The sequence below is a fragment of the Eptatretus burgeri genome, chromosome 11 (assembly GCF_056783735.1).
Source record: "Eptatretus burgeri isolate ZD-2024b chromosome 11, Ebu_testis_v1, whole genome shotgun sequence".
In the NCBI taxonomy this organism is placed as follows: Eukaryota; Metazoa; Chordata; class Myxini; order Myxiniformes; family Myxinidae; genus Eptatretus; species Eptatretus burgeri.
Window position 1 is genome coordinate 23,267,860 of NC_140971.1, and position 18,428 is coordinate 23,286,287.

Here is an 18,428-nt window from a genome sequence, read left to right on the forward strand (position 1 = left end):
ATCCTGCACACATTCATCATCCTTTAATACTCACCTGGCCCACCTCTCTCAGCTTGGTCAGCATAACCACGATGGTGGAGTTTTGCTCCCACAGCATTCGCCAGAAGTCTTCAGTCGTTTCAGGCAATGGGCCCTGGGTACCAATGTACGCAGCCCGCTGCCTGCACACCCCACGCAATGAAAATATGAGCTTTGCACTTTGTGCACGTGAAATGATTTGGTATTTCTCGCTGCAAGTCAAACCTGTAGTGACATTCCCTGCTGCTGTGCCTCCTTTCCTGAGTGAACAATATAATTTGTTTTGAAGTAAATGCCTCTCGGCTGTATTCTCACAATCATGTTGGACACATTTTCCCCTCCTTTACGCGAGTAACATGCTCAACACACATCGACTCCACATCACGCAGCTTCAACGTTCAGACGACGACCAGGCAAAGCCTGCAAGTCCTCAGAAAGGTGTAATGAAGGTCTCTCCAAATCCAGAATTCCAAAACCTAAAGTGTTCAGCAAACATTCATGCATGTCGTCCGACATTTCACAACGGCTGCCTCAAATTAATTCTCAAGTTATTTCAGTGTGACGCAAAATAATTACTTGATTCGATTTTCATCAGCAGCGACTCATTTTTTTTTATTTTTTATTTTTTTACAATTTTATCCATGTAATCATCAAAGAAGGACTTCAATTGTGAAAAGCAAAGATGCCAACACAACTGTGTGCTTTGTTTTCTTTTTTAATAACCAAGCCAGGAAATGGCTTCCCAAAAGCAGCTGGAAAGCAAGGTGGCAAACACGATGCCAACTTTTGTTCAAACACCAATTGCAAAGCAACAAACATGAAAGGAGGAACAATAAAGGTACAGAAGTGATATAAAGCTTTACTATATTTCCAAAGAGAACAATATTTTCCCTGCTCTCCTGAGTATAACATGGTAATGACATGAGGCCCAAAGAAAAAAAAATTCACGTCTGTTGTCTGAAGTTCCCTAATTCTCAGTTCCAATATAATATTTTGCAACCCCTCAAAAAGATACAATGCAAGTGGTGACATCGTCATTCTCGGCACACAAGAGTCCATTCTTCTCATGAGGGATCATTTGTGTCCTATAAAATGTATTCAAAAGTAAAACGACAAAGCATCTGAAAATGCAAAGCCCTTCCGCCTTGTATTCAGACTTCTTCTTCTTCCGTATGTTGAGTGGTACCTTTGACCTTTTGACCAAATTCATAATTTGCAATCTCCATATTCTCATCATAAAGCTTTGTTGAAAATTTGATAACAAAAGCTCAAATGATAATTTTAAAATTTCAGGTCAATTGGATGAAAATTGATCTTATGTCATGCTGACCTTCAACCTTTTTAGTAAATTATTAATTTAAGGACTTTTGGGTCTTCAGGGTCTTTTTGGTCCCCAATGATCCAAAAAGACCCCAAAGACCACGAAGATCCAAAAGTCCCCAAGGACCCAAAATAACCCTTTGACCCCTGAGAGTGTTAACGGATGTGCATACCATATAGCCAGACTCTTAACTGGTTGTTCATTCAATGTAGGGATTCTATCCCCAGCCACCACAACATAAAGCTCTTTCACTTTACCTTTCTTCATAGAAAGACTACTGTTCTTCTTTGGTTTAAATTTCATCCGGCTCCATTTAATGAGCTCTTCTCGTTGCTTCAACAACATTTTAGCTGCTTTCAACTCAGGAGACAGAATGGTGATGTCGTCCACAAAGGCCCTTATTGGTGGCTGTGGTTTTTCCCCACCTCGAACGACACCAGTTGACACTCCTTTTGTCCCACGAATAATTACATTTGCCAGGTCCAGCCAAAAACATAAAGATCCTTTTTCTTTTGCCTTGCATATCGGACGGTGTCCCAGATCATCGGCACGTGCTCGAGACACCCCGGAAAGCCTGGCACACCAGCTTTTTGTGCAGATGTATTGATGTATTCATTATTTATCACAAACTTGACCAGTTTTCTTGCTAATACACCGAAGAAGATGTTACGTTCCACATTCAATAACGATATTGGATGAAACTGATGTATATCCTTTGACTCTTCTTCTTTGGAGATATAAATCCCATTTGTCAAACACCAACATTCTCATATCAGCCGTTTCCTCCAAACAACTCTGAGCAGCGACCACAATACATGTAACAGCCTTGGACGCTTCATATGCACCTTGTACGAAATTCCATTCAGACCAGGGGTACTCTTACTTTTAGCTTTCTGCACAACCTCTTGGATTTCTTGCTAACGAAAGTCCAAGAGGTCAAAAGTAACTCCTGGCCCTGGTGGGTGGTCAAAGTCCCCCAGGTCTGGCAGGTCCACTGATTTAAGCGGCTTGTTATGTCTTCGTCAAGTGTTCCTCCAGCTCTGCTTGTGGTGCCATAATGGTTGCTGATCTACTATTTTGAAACGGATCCCTAACAATCCATAGAAATTCGCTCAAACCTTTCAGATCTTTCCATACAGGTTGCCACTGACAAACCAGACATTATCTGCCTAACAGAAACTTTCCTCTCCCAAGACGTGTCTGACTCCCAAGTATCTCTCCCTGGTTACTCCCTCTTACGGTATGACAGACCTGAGCCTCGTCCTGGTGGAGGTGTTGCTCTCTTCATCAAAGACTCTATTCCTCACTCTCCATGCACTGCTCTCACTCCCCCACACCCCCAGGAATACCTCTGGCTTCGGCTTCCCTCCACTCCCACCTCATGTTTATATGTGTACTGTACCGTCCACCGAACAGTGATGACTCCATCTACACCTCACTATCCGAAAACATGGACCATCTTCTATCTTCTCATCCAAACTCTCTCTTCCTCTTATGTGGTGACTTCAATTGTCATCACGCCAGTTGGCTAGGTGTGGGTACCTCTCTCACCTGCCATGGCACCTCAGCAAAAGCTTTCTGCGACTCATTGGGACTGACTCAATCGGTCAACTTCCCGACCCGGATCTCAACCAATGGTACTCCATCTCTTCTGGATCTGATTTTGACAAATTTCCCTGACAATATCTGCTGCTCTTCCTTCGCTCCAATTGGTTCTTCTGACCACGTTCTTGTCAAAGTGGACATCTCTCTGGCTGTTATCAGAGAACCACCTCACCGCCGTCGAGTCTGGCATTTCACTCAAGCCGACTGGCAGGGTCTCCGAGCAGCCATCAAACTGACAGACTGGTCTCCTATCACTACTTTCTCAAACATCAACTCATCCTGGGAATTCTTTCAAAGAAACTTGCTCTCCCTCATGCACAGATTTATCCCCTCTCATGTTCAGTTGTCCTACCCTTCCTCCCGCCCTTGGTTTACTGAAGCTCGTGGCGAGGCAGTTGTCCTGAAACAACTTGCCTTTGCCTCATGGAAAGCAAACCCAACTGAGGGCAATCTCAGTTCTTTCCACAAAGCTCGGAACAAGAGTGTATCTACCCTCAGGAGAGCCAGAAAACAACATCTTTCTCATCTCAAGTCTGAACTCTCAAACCTCTCTCCCTCCTCAAAATCCTGGTGGCGTTTAATCAAATCTGTTTCTGGTGTATGTTCCCCCTCCATCCCCTCCCTTACCTCAAATGGCCGCACTGCTGATTCCACACGTGATAAAGCTGAATGTCTAAACTTGGTGTTTGCAGCTAAATCTTGTGTCCTAAACCCATCACTATCTCTACCCACTTTACCCAGTCGCACCCAACTGTCCCTGGACTCTGTATCCTTTTCTCCTGACAAGGTGGAGAGCTTGCTTTCAAACCTCGAGTCAGATTCTGCAACCGGTCCAGACGGCATCAGCCCACGTGTCCTCAAAGCCTGCTCTTCTGCTCTTGCTCACCCTCTCTCTGTTCTATTCACCCTCTCATTTGCCCAAGGTCATCTGCCATCTGCTTGGAAATCTGCTAACATCACTGCCCTGCATAAAAAAGGTGCAAAAACAGATCCCTGCAACTACAGACCAATCAGACTTCTCCCAATCATCAGCAAGGTGATGGAATCCATCATTGCTTCAGACATGAAATCCTTCCTCTTCTCCAATGGCTTGATTTCTGATCATCAATTTGGTTTCAGACCAGGTCACTCTACCCTGGATATGCTGCTTCTGCTCTCCCATCAATGGATGGAGGTCCTCAATGCCAGACAGGAAATCCGAGCCGTATCCCTGGACATATCACGTGCTTTTGACACAGTCTGGCACCCTGCACTACTCACCAAACTCTCTTCCCATGGTATTCAAGGCCATCTCCACTCATGGCTCGCAGACTTCCTCTCCTGTCGCAGTCAACGTGTGGCCCTAAATGGAGTTCTTTCAGCCCCTCTTCCTGTGCAGGCTGGAGTTCCTCAAGGTAGCGTTCTGGGCCCTGTTCTTTTTCTGGTTTTCATCAATGATCTCTCGGACTGTCTGGAAAATCCTCTATTTCTCTTTGCCGACGACTCCACCCTCTGCCGTACCATCTGTCATCCCTCAGACCGGCAAGCAGCAGCTTCTTCGCTCACTGCAGATCTGGATAAAATCACAAACTGGTCCAACACGTGGAACATGTCTTTCAATCCAGACAAATCTCACACTCTCACTATGTCTCTTCGAAAGGACCGTTTACAAACCCCCCCCCCCATCCACTTTCTCAACAATCCTCTGGAAGAAGTCTTTTCTTTCAAGCTTCTAGGTCTCACTATCTGCCATGACCTTTCCTGGGAAAGTCACATTTCCAACCTCGCCTCAAAAGCCAGTCGCCGACTGGGAATCCTCCGTCTTGCTAAGTCCTTCCTCGGCCCTCTTGAGCTCCTGACCACTTACAAAGCTTTTGTCCGTAGCCTGATGGAGTACTGCTCTCCTCTCTGGGCTGGTACTCCTGCCTCCCACCTTTCTCGGCTTCACACTGTCGAAACCAGGGCATTTAAGATCATCGGCATCTCCCGCAATGAAGCTGAGTCTTTGGGCCTCTCACTCAATCACCGCAGGTTGGTCGGTGGTCTTTCTGTCTTCTACCGACTCCTCTCCAGCCTTGCCCCCCCTGCTCTCTCTCTGCGATTTGTCCCCACCACATTTCAACAGGGCGCTCAAGGTCCACCAACAACCCCCTTCTGGTAAAACTACCAAAATCACGAATCACTGCTCATCTTCACTCTTTCATTCCTCTTTTTTCCCGCCTTTGGAATAAACTTCCTCACTCTATTCTTTCCCATTCTTCCCTCCAGGCTTTCACAACAGCTGTTCACCACCACCTCTTATCTTCCCCCATCCAAATCCTCGATCTTTTCTACCCCCGATAATCCACCCAAGCCCACTTCCTTCATTTCTCCTGCTTTCCTTCCTGAAAGTCCCTGAAATGTCCATCTTCTCTTCGCCATGTTCCCCGTCCCATCCCCATCCCTCTCCCTTCCACAGTTCACCTAATGTGTCTGTTCCCCACTGTTTTGTCTCTTCCACTCCCGCCCCTCTTGTCTCATGCCTCCTTGCTGTGAGTTTTGTGTTTGCTCTCATACGAGCCTCGACCAAGTTATACAAAAAAAAAAAAAAAATTCCTCAAGAATGCTTCTCTCTTCTTCCTCTGTCCTTCTTTTCTGTCGAATCCTCTCCTTCCTTGCCAACACCCAAATTTGCTTCTGAATATCCTACATTAATAGTAAAAGGCCAGGCTTCTCTTCACTTGCCATCTGATACCTTTGCTCAAGGTGTCTCTGCTGGGTTCTCAGCTCACCCTTCTTGACTTGCCGCCAATTTGCCTGTTTCATCCTCTGTCCAGAAGCCTTCTTCTCTTCACCCAACCGATCAAGATTCATTGCATTACATGCACAAGTGTGAAAAATGATTCCAGCTTTGCACCAACCTCACCTTCAAGGTAAATCTTGAACAGATCTTCATCCAATTGTCTCCATGCTTCTTCATCATTCATTCTCAAGGCATCTGACGCATTCCTTGGTGATTTTCAGACCTGGTGCCGGATGTGACTGAGCACAAGTGTTCAGAGCACTTTGGTATTTCTCCTGGCTCTGCATTTCCTGATACGCCTTACGTTCTAACTCGCATTGCAGACTGCGCGGCTCATCTCGTCGGCACGCCGTGTTGGTCTAGTGAATCGTTAAACTATTGCATTATTACATGTCTTTCCTCGGCTCAATATCCTGAACATATCTGCATTGTACTGGTCTGCACAGATAGAGTTGGTAACCAGGTGCTGTGCCATGGCAGATGAAGCAGGTACAATGGCCGGTGGTTTCTGGATATTTCTACATGCTCGTACTGGTTGTGTTCTCACCCTCACAATCTTTCTTCGAATCGCCAGGGGGACGTGTTGTTTGATCCGATCAGCCAATCTTAGTGTTGTGCGGCCCACGTACCGAGCTTTGCATCGGCACTTAAACTCATAAATAACATTGCTGGTTTGTGAGGTGGGTAGCACATCCTTGTTGACCGACATCAGTAAACGGCGAGGGGTAAAGATTACTCGGGGTTGCACAGCCAGAAACGTGTTGGACACAATATGTTTGATTTGTACTTCAAACCTTCGTGATGATTGCCCTTTCCAGGGCATCCTGATATCGACTGTACATTTGTTGGGACCAATCTTCCAATCTCTTGTCGTATTTAGAAACTTGTGTGTGTATCTGTGAACTATATGCTCAGGATAACCATTCTCACCGAGTCTATTCATGATTTTGTCAATTTTAGCAGGAAGATTACAAGGTGAACAAATCTTCTGTGCTCTGTTAACCAGGATATTGATCAAGGCAATTTTGTATCTCCTGGAGCTGGAGGAGTCCCAGCGAGTACACTGCCCTGTGAAAGTCGGCTTCCGGTATGCGGATGTTGTAAAACCAAGGCTGGATCTATCAACCAACACGTCCAAAAACGGTAACGTGTTTGACGATTCCAGCTCCGTGGTAAACTTCAGCGCTGGATGGCGGGTGTTGAGCCATGCCTGGAAATTGTCACATGCCGTCCGAGACTCAAACAAAGCAAAAATGTCATCAACATACCGATAGGCTATCGGCAAGGGGTCGATTCCCCCATCGTATACTATTTTCTGCATTTTCAGTTTCTGCATTTCATGATAGCCAACAAAAATATTTGCAAGAGCTGGGCCTAATGGAGAACCCATGGCCACTCCGTCCGCTTGAACATACATCATGTTGTTAAAACTGAAATCCACCTCCCTTGTTGTTGTGTTCATTAATTCCATGAAGATGTGTCCCGAGATTATCGGTTGTTCCAGATCGGTATGGTACAGCAAACGTGTGCATATCTCAATCATCTCCGTCAATGGTACATTCATGAACAAGCTTTTTATATCAAAGGATGCCATGATGTTGTCCTCACTTGTTGGTGTTTTAGCTCAAATTGATTCTGCAAATGTGAAGGAATCCTTAACCACGAAATGAGAAAGTGAATCCAATACTGGTTGCAGTACTTCTCCCAACCACTTGGCAAGTTCATGCTGTGCTGATCGCACCATGGACAGTATCGGTCTTTGAGGGATATTCTCCTTGTGAATTTTCGGCAGGCCGTACATTCTTGGACGTTGGGCTCCAACAGGTTTCATTCTGTTGTACACCTCCTTTGATAGCTCTCCACGTTTGAGAAGCTGCAACAGTCGTTTGACGATCTGACCTTCCACCTGAGGCATCCGATCATGTTCCGTTACACCGCCCAGGTATTTAAATTTGGTTTCGTCTTTCACATTCCTGGGACTAAGGAACTAAGGGACATTCCTAAGTGCTGTCTAAGCAGTCTCCTTGGCTATTGGACACAATCCTGGACGGGTCGCCACTCTGACACAGTATACCAGCATGCTGGCACTCATTTTGCCAACCTCAGAAGGATGACAGACAGAGTCAACCCCACCTGGTATTAATTTAACAGCCTCGTGGGATTTGAACTCAGGATCCTAGGATTCCAAGCCCACCACCCTAACCATTAAGCCAACACCAGGTGTATGTATATGTATATGTATATATATATATATATATATATATATATATATATATATATATATATATATATATATATATATATATATATATATATATAATATTTTTAACAGCCATCACCGTTTGTCTATGAGTTTCTCAAAAGTACACTATGGCAGTTTAGTTGAAATCACCTCCATCTTTGCTGTGCCATCCCTCCATTTGATATATGACTGTACTCCATGATATGCACAATTGAAACGTTTTGCAATATTTTATGGTCAGAACTTGGAAACAATGACTTTCATTTGATGGAATTATTTTTTTTTTAAGCTTTAAAATTTGCATCCTATAAAATGTAACAACCATGGCCTTTTTCATGAAGACTACATGATCATGCAATGAAATTAAAAGGTATTTCATGACTTATTGCATCACGCAAGAAAAAGTTGGTTTTAAGCAAAAAGTTTGAGTGCAAGAAGAAAAGAAAAAAATGCTGACAATTGAATGGCTGTTTCGGGTCAAGTTTTCAATTTTCTTTTTTATAACTTGCCAAATGCTTTCACAGCAAACACAGCAAAGCTATATATCTGTTTTGGATCACATTACACTTAATGTGAGAGAAGGAAGAATGTTCATACTCTTCAGTATCATCATTGCATGGTATTGAAAAAAACACGGTGTTGAAATGCATTGAACACAAGAGATATTGACGGATAGGAGGTTTATTCAGAACACGAACAATTCTGGTTTTTGCCCTTCTTGTCTGGCTAAATATATAGGAAATCCAAGGAAATTTGGTCACAGTAAAAAGCCATTCGACCCATTATGCCTCTGCCATATCTACATCGTGATACCCATACACACCGCAGGTCGTGAAATAATTATTCAGCGAACTCCACGAAGGAAACCTGGCCAGGGAACTGCTCAACAATGTCCTAAAAAGTTTCTGTGGGCTTTTTGAGGCTTACAATCTTAACGCATGCAAGACGACTGGCTTTAAGGCCCAAATGGTACAAAGGTGGAGTTTGAGATGCAACACCCACTGCTGGCACCATATGAGAATGGCAATTTTTGGTGATCCTCCACCCCATCAGTAATCAACCTCGGACGGTTCAATGGCAACCATGCTGCCAACTGAGATACACTGCCACCCCCATGATGAGATTGGTCTGCTTGATATTAATACTGCATTGTAAAAAACATGGTATTCAAACTCAACTTCAAAGAGCTCATTTTCATACTGACTGCCACAACGTACCGGTAGCCATCCAAGTAGCTTGCATTAATGTAGTCAGAGCCATCGACTCCTCGAATTGGCTGCAGGCAGATGCGGCTCGCATCGGTGGGCAAGGTGCTCTCTGCACGGTTCTTATACTTGTTGCACGGCAGTAAGGCAGTGGTGATGCGTGAACTGCAAACCTTACCGATACCCAGGCGCTGTCACAAGCAAACAAAGGACAGATATGATAGGAAGCAAAGAGTGAGCAGAGTGACAACGCAATATGGAAAAATAACAGTATACGCTGATTTGATGTTTTAAAGTTCTCCTATGGCAGAGTTTTTTTTTTTTTTAATCAGGAAAATGTTTACTTTTTTTGAAATGTCTGGAATGTTTGTTTTCTCCAAACTTCACACACAGCTTTATATATTGCATTCCATTTATTGCTCCATCCAACAGCAACCGACTCTCCCTTTTGTGTTCCTATTGCCTTGTTTCCCACCTGAATTTGTTTCTGTTAACCCTCATGTTTTTTATTGTTTGTAATATCGCTGGTGACTGGAATATCCATGCGGCTTAGGCAGCATGCCCTGCAAGCTGAGCTCAATTCCAACAACTGAACTCTGCTTTCCTTTGCAAGCCAATCACCATAAATTTAATGGCAACCCATTTTATCTTGCACATTCCTTAGCCCCTACCTCTATGTGTTCCACTTCATCCCACCAGCTCAAATTTTTCATCTGCTCTTCCTTCGTCAATATCACATCCCCTTCCCAACTCTTCTTATTCTCTGGCTCAGTTTTTTTTCCACTCTATAAATTACCTGTTCATGTGTCTCAGCACAAAGGTTCGAGTAAGCATTGCCTTTCTCCGATTCAGATATGATAATGTCATGCTTCATTGCCACAGCCACACCGATCCTCTTTCAACAATACACACCCCAGGTGCAGTATTCTTTGAAGCCCCATTACCCAGCTGGGGATGCACCATCCCTGCACTGTTCTTTTGAGATCATGTTTTTAAGGTACAACATTAGAGCTTAATGTGAAAGTCTTGATGGCTGCTTGATTATGATGATAAAAGCCCCTGTGGACACATTGCTCTGAGATGTTTGGAAATAATTTGTCAAAACCAGGATTAAAATTAGGATGATCGTTCAGCAGCAGTATGCACTTCCTTAAGTTCATGTCCAAAACGAGTTTGATTTTTGAGATAATTGGAACAGACTTCAACTGAAGTGCTTCCTGGGTTGTAATTGGTAGGCTTTATAACTCAGCTGTTTGGTTTTTGCTGTACTTGTTGATTGATGGTAAATACGTATGCCAATTCATATTTTGAACATGAGAGGATATTTGGGTTTTAAAAACATTGTATAAGGCTCATAGATGAGCTGGAACATAATAATAACATAAATTTTTTTTTTTAACAGCCATCGGTCATTCTGGTTACCCGGTTTGAATCCGGAGGGTCATGTCAGAGCTACTGCAACAGTCGACCACTTCAAGACCTTCCTGCCGGATTTGCATCTAAAAACCGCACTGCCGTGCAGATTGGGAATCTTAAAGTGGTCCTGTGCTGCACTGACAGGCGTCACGTGACTGATATAATCTTCGGCCGAGCAACCTAAGTCACGTGACTCAATGTTATAAGCGGTTTGGAAACCCCAACCAATGGTCCTTTAAAGGCACATAATTAAATTAATTCCAGGTTTTACCACCATTTTACCCAGTGTCTATTTCATCACCCAATCAAACACATTACATTAGTTCTTCGTGCCTGTTGTTTGGCGATTACCTCCATTCACAGGTGAGAGAGAAAGGGACACAATCAGCTCTCACCTGACCAACTAATCCCAGGTGGCTAGGATTATATAAACAATTGACTCTTCCCACACTCCTCCAGCTGAAGAAGCTGCATAAAGCAACCCAAGAAGACCTACACAAGGTAAGCGTGATGCTGTTTTGAACCCTTCCCAGAGTTCCTCAACAACTATCAAGATGTTCACACATAGTACACACATGATTGGGATTCTCATGTGTGTACTATGTGTGAACGTCTTTATAGTTGTTGAGGAACTCTGGGAAGGGTTTGAAACAGCATAACGCTTACCTTGTGTAGGTCTTCTTGGGTTGCTTTACGCAGCTTCTTCAGCTTGAGGAGTGTGGGAGGGGTCAATTGTTTTTATACATATATATATATATATATATATATATATATATATATATATATATCTTCTTCTTCTTCTTTCGGCTGCTCCTGTTAGGGGTCGCCACAGCGGATCATCCGTATGATCCGCATAGTGATTTGGCACATGTTTTACGCCGGATGCCCTTCCTGACGCAACCCTGGTCGCCTCTTACGACATAGGGATATGGTACACCTATTTTAACCGGGGTATACACCGGCCCAGTATACTGGTACTCATTTCGCTGACCTCGGAAGGATGACAGGCTGAGTCAACCCCCTGGTGTATTAATTCAGTGGCTCAACGGGGCTTGAACTCAGGACCTCTTGGATCCCAAGCTGCTGCCCTAACCACTGCGCCAACACCAGGCATACATATATATATATATATATATATATATATATATATATATATATATATATATATGTATGTATGTATGTATACATAGACACACACATACATACAGGAATTAATTCAGCCTCCCGAATGGGCAATGCAAGACCACATTAACTCACAAGACGTCGAATGGAGGCATTCTGCACAGGCGATGACTCCACAGTGTAGTGGGGTTCGGATTCATTAAATTGGCTGAATGCTGGTTTCAGCATGCATGTACTGTTTTCAGGGGAATTTAGTTACACTGGAGGGCAATCCAGTGGCTCAAAATAGACAGCGAATATGCTTTAAGAAAAACAGCTTTAATAAATTATGGGGATGGGGATACATCAAGAAAACAATGTATAAATTTGAAATAGAAACCTGCCGGCAACCTTAAATAGATGGTAGTTGTCTCCTTGCCTAAACCTTAAGCTAAACCTATCACAGGCAGACTCATCCAAGGACAAAAGACAATCAAAGAATAGACAGAAAGGGTGGGGTAGAGGTTTTAGTGGTCTTTCCATTTGTTGGGACATCAGGAGGGGCAACGTTGGCATGTGGATCAAGCTCTGCACTCGTGCGGAGCCCTCCGTTGCTGTCTCTCCTTCGGGAGCTCCAGGCACTGACTCTTTCCTCTCGACTCTCCTCAGTCTTGAATGTAGTTGTGTGTGCTGACCAATGCTCCTCACTCTTCAGTGCGGCTGTGTGCTCTGAACTACTCTTCTCAGGTCCCTCCTGATGGCTACTACAACTCGACCAACTCTACTCAAGATCACTAATACTATTTCAATTCCCTACTTTTGACAACCACTCTCTTGCCTACTCCCCTGTTGATGACCACTGGTGTCTGAGCATGGTTGAATTTTATAGCCATGGCATGCTGGCTTCCTGGTAGAAGGATTCCCCCCACTTTGTGAGGGTGCACATATGCACCCGTCATGACAAAGTTGCTCACGTGTTGCTGCCATGTTGGCGGAACATGTGCAGTTCACATATGTGGACACGCCATGTTCATGCAGAACGTGTGGAGGTGAGAAATGACAATGGAGAACGATTAAGAATGCTAATCGCAGAGAGGAACAGAGGGAACTCGAGGGGGAGCACTCGGGTGAGTGCAAAACCTCCGCCGCCAATACTGCTGGGTCATTCAAGTGAACCTTATATCTTATTCATTAAATATGATGTCAACAGTGCTGACAGAGTTATAGTTCTTTTCTCCAACATTTTTTTTGCGGGGGGGGGGGGTTGGAAATCACTTAAAACATGTAGAAATGCAAAAAATAGAAATCGAAATTTTGCTGAAAAAAAAGTTGCAAAAAATTTTTTTTCTCTAACAATTTTTTTTTTGTGGGGGGGAGGTTGGAAATCACTTAAAATATGTAGAAATGCAAAAAAAAAATTTTTCTCTAACAATTTTTTTTAGGGGGGTAATAATTGTTTTGGAGGGGTTGGAAATCACTTAAAACATGTAGAAATGCAAAAAAAATTCTTTTTTGGGGCGGGGGAGGTTGGAAATCACTTAAAATATGTAGAAATGCAAAAAAATTTTGGGGGGTAACAATTGTTTTGGAGGGGTTGGAAATCACTTAAAACATGTAGAAATGCAAAAAAAATTCTTTTTTTAGGGGTGGGGGAGGTTGGAAATCACTTAAAACATGTGGAAATGCAAAAAAAAAATTTTCTCTTAATTTTTTTGGGTGGGGGTAACAATTTTTTTGGGGGGGGGGTTGGAAATCACTTAAAACATGTAGAAATGCAAAAAAATTCTTTTTTAGGGGTGGGGGAGGTTGGAAATCACTTAAAACATGTGGAAATGCAAAAAAAAAAATTTTCTCTTAATTTTTTTTTGGGTGGGGGGTAACAATTGTTTTTTGGGGGGTTGGAAATCACTTAAAACATGTAGAAATGCAAAAAAAAATTTTTTCTCTAACGTTTTTTTGGGGGGGTTGGAAATCATTTAAAACATGTAGAAATGCAAAAAAAAAATCTTTTTTTGGGGGGGGTAACTTATTTTGGGGGGGTTGGAAATCACTTAAAACATGTAGAAATGCAACAAAAAAAATTCTCGAACAATTTTTTTTGGGGGGGGGACCAAGTCCAAAATTTAATGGCATGATCCTTGGACCATACCTAACCCCCCCAACAAGTTTCGTCGAAATCCGTCGAGGAGTTTTTCCGTAATACTGTTCACAAACAAACAAACAAACAAACAAACAAACAGAAAGGGGTGAAAACAGTAACCTCCATCCATCTTTGAAGATGGCGGAGGTTAAAAAGAGACTGACACGGGGGCTATGGAGACAAGGAGCTTCAAATTCGAACATCATGTCCTGGCCATTGCTCACTGGGGTTGCAAAACACTTACAATACCATTCATCATCAGATAACTAATTAATAATTGACCCCTCATTTCCACTTGTCATTTTCATAACTTTCTACATATGTAAATAAATATATATATATATATATATATATATATATATATATATATATATATATATATATATATATATATATATATATATATATATATATATATATATATATATATATATATATACATATGTAAATAAATATATATATACTGTGTACAGTATTGTGCAAAAGTATTGGGCCACCTTGAATATAAGCATTTTGTTGTCATATTGGCATATTTTAATAAATAACAGGTGTTTATAATGATCATGTTTTTCAGAAGAAACAAAATTAATTGCATTTTATTATATCAGTGCAAGAAATTTCAAGATTTGGTGTGACCACTTTTTTCATGGAAACAGCAGATATCTGTTTTGGAATGTTTTTTTGTTTTTTACAATTCCTGGAGAAATTCCATTGGGAGGTTGTTCGATACATTCTGTCATGTTTCCCATAATTCATCTTTTGATTTTGGTCGTTTTTTTATTTTTCTTGAGAATGCTGAGATGGGAATGCTAAACAGGCCAACCCAGTTGTGTCATTATCGATTTGTTTTTAAAACATAGCGTTATGCCTCATTAGGATGCTTTCCAATCAGCACTTTGATTCAGCAGACCAATGAAGCACAAAGAGCCTGCAGCAGGGAATCAGGAAATGAGTGTTTGTTTATTGTTTTTAATTTGTCCTTTTTGTTGAAAAGCTTTACCCTGGACCTCAACACTTCCTTTCCACTTTATAAACTCCCAATGCATCTCAATACCAACATGTCTCAACATTCTTCTTACCTTAAACTCTGCCTGAAGCCCTGTAGAGCCTGCCAATGCAGTCCCAGTCTCCGATTCGACAGCAGTTACGGACTCAGTTTCCCTGACAGGTGCTGTGAGTCTCTGGAGTCGTGTACAGAGGGCACTCGCAGCCACTTCTGTCCGGCCAGCAGCCCACGCCTCAGTTACAGTCGCGTAAACGAAAGCGTACTGCTCCTCCGTTTGCACGCTGTAATTGCGCTGGGCACGCAGGCACGTCACGTGGCCATAAATATCCACTGTGCCCTCCCGGGAAAGCCGTTCCAGGGCAGCATCCACAGCAATAAGACAGCAAGTACGGCCGACTCCAGCACTGAAGGGAACGCAAAAGGGAGTGTAGTTACAATTTTGCAACAGTCCTGAAGATTAAGGTGGCTGGGATGATAGGTTTTTTTTTTAAGTAAAAAAAAACAAAATTACTTTTCTGCAACAGCTTAGACACAAAAGTAAAAAAATGTAATAGTAACAATGATTGATCAGGATTATATATATATGTATATATATATTCTGCACCAGTTGATGTCTGTCTGTATGGGGTGGGGCTTCCCAGTTCAGGGAAGTGTTTCCCCCCATTCAGGGAGGGGCTTCAAAATTACATCACCACTATTTTGTCTGCTCGGTAAAGCCTCTTTTGTGAGCCTGCACTTTCTTACACTCTCACAACTTTATCCAAACTCTAATTTGATATCTGAATTCATTTTTGTAGTCGATAGGATTGTGTAAGTTTTGGTTGCAAAAAAACAGGAAGAAAATTAAAGTTTTTAGACAAAAATACATTTTTAGTGAAATTAAGGCCTGCAATATAAAGTACATTCAGATTTCCTTCTGACTCTATGTTACCTTAACTCTAATTCACCTTCTGATTTCTTTGCCCGTGGGTTTCTCATGGGTGCCCCACGAGTCTCTATTATAAAGCAGGAGTGTCCGTCTGTCCGTCCCCGAACTACTCATCCATTTTGGTGCTTACCCCTGCCAAACCTTCTGTGGAACATTTTGGGGTCCCAGATGATGTCTGAAGGTGGGTGGGAGCTTTCATAAATACTTCAGTACAATTATAATTTTGCCTTTTGATCCGAATGAAACTGCTCCTGATCCGGAAGTAAACACAATCACAGGTTTGGCGGAAACATTTACTGGTTTGATAATATCTTGATGCAATTGCGATTTTGAGTTTCCACCCGAACGACCCTGCTTTTATCTATTCTTTGGTGGGTGGGAGGTTTCATAAATTTACAAATGCAATGAAGATTTTAATTTTTTATCCATACGAAGTGTTTTGTGTCCCCCCTTTCTCGCCCACAGATTCATCTGTATTGGGCGTCGATGTCCGTTTACCTCGCGGGTGTTTGTATTTTGTTGTATTAATGGTATCATATTAATTTGTGATTGGATTGATGCAGTTTGTAATGAAAGTATAGAGAGATTGAGTTAAAAGCAGAATCAGGAAATGATGTGAGTGTTTCCGCCTGTGACATTCACCAATTCGGTATTTGCAGTTTCGCTATTGTGATGTCATAGACATATTACCCACCTTACTTCTGTTGGGGTCAGGCTGCAGTAAGTTTTTTTTCCCAAGTCATCCACGAACTGGCTGTCCAGCCCCAGTGTGACCACTCCTTGGCTTTTTTCACAAGATCTTGGCTATTCGTTGTTCACCTTGGCGTCTTGGTTTTCCATAGGTTTTCTTGGCGTATAGGTTTTCAATTATCATCGCTTTTCCGAAACCTTGTGAATTCTTGGCTTTTTTCATTGGCTCACCTTGACATTTATGAAAATGAGGACTGGTCACACTGTCCAGCCCCCTCCTGTGCATAGCACAGGCACCTCACTAGTATTACATAAAACTAGATATCTGCGATCACAAAGTGATCGCCAAGGGTAAGCCACCCCCAGCAACTGCGATTCATTGATGGCCATATTTTTTCGGACCACCATTTGACTTTGACCTTCAACATTTGGGATAGAGTGTAAATTACGAAACACTGAGGTACTATTAAAAATTGGGGGCACTAATTGTAGAAACAAACCCCACAGCAGGTATAAGCCTCCCCCGAATCCCAGAGGGGGAGGCTTAATTACAATAAATAGTAATTGAAGTGTTGTAGCACTTATCATAAAACCCATTACAATGTACTTCATGCATCGATGTCAATTCCTGCATTGGTCTAGTGAGACAATGAACAGCAAATTAAATTTTTATAACGATTTTCAAGTGTTTGTATGTGTATGACTTGCGAAATCAAAGATTCGCAAGTATATTGGTTGGTCGTGTGTGTTATTAGTCTCCTTTCGGTTTCAGTGGAGGGGACTGTAGGTTTACTCTCCATCTGTCCATCTGTCCATTCATCCCACCTGTGCTTTTTCAGACTTTTTTCCCCATACACTATAACATTTTGAATTGAAACTTGGTACGTGGCTTTATTATGATAAGTAACAGACAAGTTCATGCTTCAGGACGTTGGTCAATTTTTCAGAGAGTTATGCCCTTTTTGGACTTCGAAAATATCACATTGGTAGGGGACATGTATTGCAAAATAATTCTCACTCTTGTTCTGTCTGTTTATTATTTCCGAAAGTCAAAGATTTTTCAAGTATATTGGTTGGTTGCATGTGTTATTCAGTCTGTCTGTCTGTCTGTCTGTCTGTCTGTTTATTTGTCTGTATGTCAATTGCCTACAGGTCACAATTTCAAACTGATCTTCACGAAACTTCACCAAATGGTAGAGTTCATCATAAGTGAGAAGTCTATAAATTTTGAGGTCAAAAGGTGAAAAGGTCAACATAGGCCAAAGGTCAACAATTTCGGGCTATTTCTAAAATCCTCAACTTTCATCCGATTGGTTTGAAATTTGAAGAGGGTTTGCATTTCAGGTGACTGAATTCAACCACCAATTATTTTTGAGGTCAAAATTTCAATTGCCTACAGGTCATATTTTGACTGCGATCTTCATGAAACTTCACCACCCGGTAGAGGTAGTGACAAGCCTGAATCCCATTGTTATTGAGGTCAAAAGGTCGAAAGGTGACAAGTCAAGGTCACATAAATCGTCAATTTTCAACCAATTCACTTGATATCTGTATATACGGTATACAAAACTGAAAAACACGGGTGGATGGTGAACCCTTGTAAAAGTAGTCTTTGTCGACCCCTGTGAGTACATCTTTGAATTACTTATTTTTGGACCTCGACTTCATCTATTAATTACGGAATATTGGAACATACCCTTTAGACATGTTGACCTTTCGAGCCCTTTTCACCTTTTAGACCACTTTGACCTTTTATACCCTTTGGACCTTTTAAGACCATTTATACCCTTAAATCCTTAACATCATTAAGGCCCCAAAGACCCTAAGAATTTTAAGACTCTTTTGACCCATAAAATCCTTTGGAACCTGAAGAGCCTTTGGAACCTAAATACCCTTTAGACCATGAAGACCCCCAAAAACATTAAAAACCCAAAGAGCCTTTCAACCCCTAAGACCTTTTAGACCCCCCCCAAGACCCTGAAGATCCTTTAAGAC

At 42.2% G+C, this 18,428-nt stretch overlaps 1 protein-coding gene across 5 annotated transcripts in view; it reads right to left on the bottom strand.

Annotated features, from left to right (window-relative positions):
* Positions 1 to 18,428, bottom strand: part of LOC147016666 (receptor-type tyrosine-protein phosphatase S-like) — a 643,261-nt gene that overhangs the window by 43,013 nt on the left and 581,820 nt on the right. For all 5 annotated transcript variants that reach the window (XM_085845560.1, XM_085845558.1, XM_085845559.1 and 2 more), the window contains 3 exons: positions 14,889 to 15,219; positions 9,165 to 9,343; positions 35 to 161 (listed from right to left, as the gene is read on the bottom strand). In XM_085845560.1, the coding sequence (XP_085701686.1) occupies positions 35 to 161; positions 9,165 to 9,343; positions 14,889 to 15,219 (637 nt within the window). The remainder of the gene's footprint in view (positions 1 to 34; positions 162 to 9,164; positions 9,344 to 14,888; positions 15,220 to 18,428) is intronic.